This window comes from Ruditapes philippinarum, unplaced genomic scaffold, assembly GCF_026571515.1.
Source record: "Ruditapes philippinarum isolate M1 unplaced genomic scaffold, ASM2657151v2 ctg3871_1_1_1_1, whole genome shotgun sequence".
Classification (NCBI taxonomy): domain Eukaryota; kingdom Metazoa; phylum Mollusca; class Bivalvia; order Venerida; family Veneridae; genus Ruditapes; species Ruditapes philippinarum.
The window spans coordinates 4,954-10,535 of record NW_026853460.1 but is presented as its reverse complement, the minus strand read 5'-3'; the positions used below and the strand labels follow the sequence as shown (position 1 = coordinate 10,535).

General features: G+C 32.8%; 1 protein-coding gene across 1 annotated transcript; it reads right to left on the bottom strand.

Annotated features, from left to right (window-relative positions):
- Positions 1 to 1,340: 1,340 nt before the first annotated feature.
- LOC132736922 (uncharacterized) lies at positions 1,341 to 5,250 on the bottom strand. Its single transcript, XM_060724132.1, has 2 exons — positions 4,662 to 5,250; positions 1,341 to 3,043 (listed from the first exon to the last, which is right to left on the bottom strand). The coding sequence occupies exons 1-2, from the start codon at positions 5,023 to 5,025 to the stop codon at positions 2,340 to 2,342; spliced, it is 1,068 nt and encodes a 355-aa protein (XP_060580115.1). The 5' UTR covers positions 5,026 to 5,250; the 3' UTR covers positions 1,341 to 2,339.
- Between the last annotated feature and the right edge of the window lie 332 nt (positions 5,251 to 5,582).

Below are 5,582 nucleotides of genomic sequence, written 5' to 3'. Positions count from 1 at the left end.
GTATTAAACATATCCTGTATGTTACATTATAAATTTCCTTATAGCATTAATTGCTGAATAAATAGCACCTAAACCAAAGTGTTGATAAGAATCAGTGAAGATTTCTAAAAGTGAAATAATCTTCTTAAGTGTCAAAGAGTCTGACATTATGTGATATTTAAGAACTAAGAGATAAGTTTACTTAAAATACGCCTTATGGCTTTTTACACCTAAACAGTAAGATAATCAACAATATGATTTCAAAAAATTACAATTTAAATCTGAAAATAAATCAGTTATTATAAAAACATTGTAATAGATTACATACACACTCACATTCATACATAAAAATATTAATATTAGAGCTCTATTTACATTAACTTTTTATCATTTAATAATTTTGCTATTTTTAATTATTTCATTTTCATAAAATAATGGGGTCAAATATGCCCTTGGAGGCAGATGTAAAGATGGCACAGCAATGTTTCACGATTTCTGACAAAACATATTTGGGATAATTTCATGAATTGACCTCTCTGCCAATTGAAATGTTATTCATTAACAAATAATTTGCAAATTTTACTCAAAACTACCAGATTTTAAGCAAGAGGTGATGAAAAATGGACAATGAATTATTGTTTGACACATAATACAATATGTTAGGCAAGCTTAATCATTAACGTTTAATTAAGCACCTAAAAATCACTTTTTAAAGACGAAAATTTCCATTTTTAACAAGTGCAGTATATACAATAGTTTTCCGACAAACTCTGTGACAGTTATCACAAGAACTCCTGAAAAAGTTATCATAAGAACTCCATCCCTCGTGTAACACTTCCTCCCCCTTGATTAGTAATCTGTCCTTTGCAGAGAAATTGCAACTAATGTTTTTGAGTTATCCAGAAAACCAGGTTAGCTAGATCAAAGGGGGAGATAAAACCAAAAAATGAATTGATTATGTTAAAATTTTTGTTAATCTAGAAAAACAAACAAAACAGATTATAAACATAAAATAGTGATTAACTATTGATTGGCAATATTGACCTAAGAATTGTTAATTTTAAAGAATTTTTTTTTGTTAGTTTCAGCAATTTGATGTGATTTGCACTAAGGATTTTAATGATACTGTAGATCTTGATACTTTAATCAATAGATACTTGTTGATGGCCCTAAATTCTATTTTTCGTTAGAGAAATGTTGTTTAAAAAAGTGATCACTTTTTCAGAGCTGCCCCCTATCAAAAGAGTACATCACCAAGAATGTTTTGGACCAAAATGGCTTAATAAAATGGCTTAATAAAGTGGATATAATGTAACTTGTAACCAATGCTGAAAAACCTTTGACTCTATCTCAATTTTGTATTGAAGCATTTTTATAGTTTCATAGTAATTTGAACTTGTAACAGGGGGCTTATAAAAAAAGAAAACAGCCATTTTCACAACATGCTCATGTGGTTAAAGGTTAATTGTGTGGTTCATTTCTAGCATTCTTTTTTCATTTCATTATTTTGATAAATACATATCTTTTTCATTTCATTAATTTCAGTATGTAAAGTCGTATAATAAGTGACTGACATGCATAAAACATAGTGGTCAAGTTTTGCAAAGTATAATAAAAACAAAACATACAAGAAAACATAAAAAATTTCATTTGATTTGAACCTACAATCTTCAATTTGAAACCAACTGGAAGTCTTGCGCCTTAATGTCACTGAAGCTTGTAAGTCAAGTGTTAAGCTGGTAATTCTAAGTTTATTTATACTTTTGTACCATACATACCATAAAATTTCAGAATCTAATACTACCGGACCAAAGGTCATTGAATATTCAAATATCTCCTGTCAATATTGCCAAACAATAGCAATAGCAAAAGACTACATAGATGTAACATTCTGTAAGGTAAAGATGTAAAGACTTGTAAAATAAAATACAAATGATATTACAGTAAACTCAGCTTATAATGAACTCATTGGGACATTCAAAATCTGTTCTTTATATCCGGAGTTCCTTGTAATCATATCACAAACCTATGCTGCTTTTGTGACTGTAAAAGCACCATTGCAAGGCCGTGCATATATTTAACGTGATGTCATTTTATGATTTCTGTCATACAAACATGGCTTCATGGCGCGCTAACACTAAAGGCATGTCACTAACAATAAAAAGAATGACTTTATTTTATACTAATTTATTTTAGTTTGAGTGTGTTGGAAGCTCTAAGCTCTCAATGAAACACTCTCGAATCCATTCCTTTAATGACTTTTGTTCTATACTTGTTATACATGTAGTTATTGAAAGTACCTTATCACATTCATCTGGTCTTTTATTTCACAATATGATATATCAAAATATTTTCCCATTTCAGTCAAATAAATCATCAGCTAGCAATGGTTCTTTGGAGCGCATATCATTGAAGATACTCTCTGTTTTGACACAGAGCTCAAACATCAAGTTTTTAGGTAACTTGTCAATACCACTGGCTGTAAAATAAGGTTGACCACTGGCTGTAAAATAAGGAGAATCTCTCATTTCATAGTAACTGAATGGTATTCCTTTTACTAATATTCCTACAACCTCATTCTCTTCTACAGCAGGTGCTCCTGATGAACCATGTTCAAAAAATGTGTGGCAAGGAAACATATCAGTGTTATGTAATTCAATGTATTCACCTTTTATGCCACCAGGTTCAAGTCCATTTAGTTGCAAGACACTTGGATTTGCATTGAAATAGTTGTCAATGTCTTTTCTTATTTGGTTGTTGTTCAGAACTTCACAGTTGGCATCTAGTTTTTTCCTGGGATCAGTCGGATGTCCAAGTCCAATTATGTTCACACATTTCATTTGGCCCATATCTTTACTCAATTTGAGGCTTGGTGGTAAACTTTCCAAAGATTTAAGTTCAAGTATTGCAATGTCTAGCTGTTTGTTCATGTAAACCACTTCTGGTTTAATGTAAAATATTGGGCTTCGGAGGTCGTTTACTGATGCAGCAAAAGTGATATACACAGTTGGATCATCGAGTTTGGACCAGTCAATGTCAGCAATACTTGACAGTTGTCTAGGATCTGAAAGAAAAAAGTTACTCAGTCTTTTAAAGAATACACATAAACCTCCTTATAGTCTGATTTTATTTACTTGTCAGTTATAAATACAGTATAGCTCACATCCCACTTCGGCTTTGTTTTTGTAATTAACGAGGATAAATGGAGTATATGACTTACATATTGAGAGTCACACCAGCTTGGTCTGTACTCTCAGTGCCTGAAAGGGCAGACGGACACTCATTAAACCTAGAAACATACATCACACCAGCTCAATGTTAAGGTCATTGTTACATCAGTAATAGCACAATCGGTTAAGCAATTGTCTGATATGTGAGTGGTCTGTGGTTTGATCCCTATTGTTGTTATATTTTTAGACCTACACTTTCTTTAATTTTGCAGTAAATTTTGATGGAAATGGCTGAGGACTTGCATAATTGTCTACACGAATATGAAGCAACTTTTTTGTTATCACGATGATTTGACAAGTTAACATACTGTTTGCAAATGTCATCATGAAATTTTGACAAGTTAGCATGGCATTTGCACAAGTCATAATTATACTTGGACAAGTTAACATGTCGTTTGCACAAGTCATCATGATACTTGGACATTTAGTTAACATGCTGTATGCACATGTCATCATGGAATTTTGACATGTAAGCATGGCATTTGCACAAGTTATCATAATACTTTGACAAGTTAACAGTATGTTTTGACATGTCAGCATGATACAAGATAACATGCCATTTGCACAAGTCATCACGATTCTTTGACAAGTTTACATGTTATCTGCACAAGTCATCATGGTAATTTGACATGTTAACATAATGTTTGCAGAAGTCATCATGGTACTTTGACATGTTAACATGCTGTTTGCACATGTCATCACGATAATTCGACAAGTTAACGTGTCGTTTGCACAAGTCATCATTTTTTTTGACAAGTTAACATGGCGTTTGCACAAGTCATCATGACACTTTGACAAGTTAACATGCTGTTTGCACATGTCATCACAATAATTTGACAAGTTAACATGTCATTTGCACAAGTCATTATTACATTTTGACAAGTTACCATGTCATTTGCACAAGTCATCACGATACTTTGACAAGTTAGCATGTTGTCTGCACATGTCATCATAATAATTTGACAAGTTAACATGCTGTTTGTACAAGTCAGCATGTTCCTTTGACAAGACATGATGTAAATTGCACATGTTAACATGCTCAAACTACAAAATAATATCATCGTTTCACAAGATAATAAAAACATTGATTACATAAGACAGTCACGGCGTTCCATAGTGTTGCCTCATTAACTAAAGTTGTTACTTACTTACTTACTTTCTAACTATATGTGTATGTCAAGTGGCTTATTGATTTTTGCAAGCTAAAACCATTCTCTCTATGGCTTAGGTTGCTAAATTGAATCTTGTAAGGGATTTTGGATTCATTCATGGGAGAAAGCCATATCAGTGGTTCTACTTAGGTCACAGTGACATGTTCACTTGTTCCTGAAATAATTTTATGGGGTGAGGGGGAAACCAGAGTCTAAAATCCTTCACTGGTAAAGATGAACAGTCACATTTGTTCATTGTGGTTCCCAACAAAAACAGAAAAGGAAGAAAAAGTTTTCTTACTGGTAATACTCTTCACAACATGCAGAGCTGTCATCACGTACTTGCTCCCGACTCTAAATACTGTCCCTCGTACAGAGCTGCTTGATATGATAGCCCCAACTGACTTCATTTTCACTGCCATGTCACCAACCATTTGCTCTGATAGTGTGTTGTCGTGAGCTTTCTTGAATTTATTTGAACTTCCTGGTCGTATTTTAGAGACTCCATCATCCAATCTATCAATATCATATCTATTTGCTTTTAAAAGCACAACGCAAAAACCAGGTTTTGTGACCAGATCAAGGGTAAATTCATCTTGATTGTCAAGTGAAAAACTGGTGAAGTCTCCATGCCCCTTGGAGTTACCGCATAGTATTAGTCCCATCTCAGACAGGAGATCAGATGAACAAGTTTTTATAAAGTATTATATAATAATACGTATGCCTAGTACAAAAAAGACGTGACTTGTTTCCTGTAAAGACTTTAATATCTTTGCAATAAGTTTTGTAGTCTGTTTGAAAAATTTAAAAGTGACTTTCTTTGCTTTATATTCACAGTAACATCAAAGCAGAAAAGTCTTTATGTACAGTTTCCATTTGTAAATGCCCTGGAAATAAAAAAAATTGACATATTGCGAGTTGTTAATCAAAACTATATTCAAGATAACTTATAAGTTATACATATACACAAGTATCACATACATGCATATACTGGTCAGGGACCATCAACCGGACACTTTTTGAACATTTTTCCGTACAGATTTCATAATTTTAAACATAGAGACCAAAAAATTTGACAAAGTTCAGCTAGGTTCTTTTCCTAACTAACAAACTAGTTGACACTTATAACTGAGGCCTGTCTGATAGCGGGTATCAAAATTACCTTAATTGTTTACACTACAGTACAATGTGTCTGGACAGAACATGACATGATTTATTCAGA

Bases quoted from the DNA above. Each gene is read 5' to 3' on its own strand.
- LOC132736922 (XM_060724132.1), bottom strand. From the start codon at position 5,025: ATGGGACTAATACTATGCGGTAACTCCAAGGGGCATGGAGACTTCACC. The intron at 3,044-4,661 runs GTAAGAAAACTT...TTTTTCTTTCAG, and splicing joins TGTTGTGAAGAGTATTACCA to ATCCTAGACAACTGTCAAGT.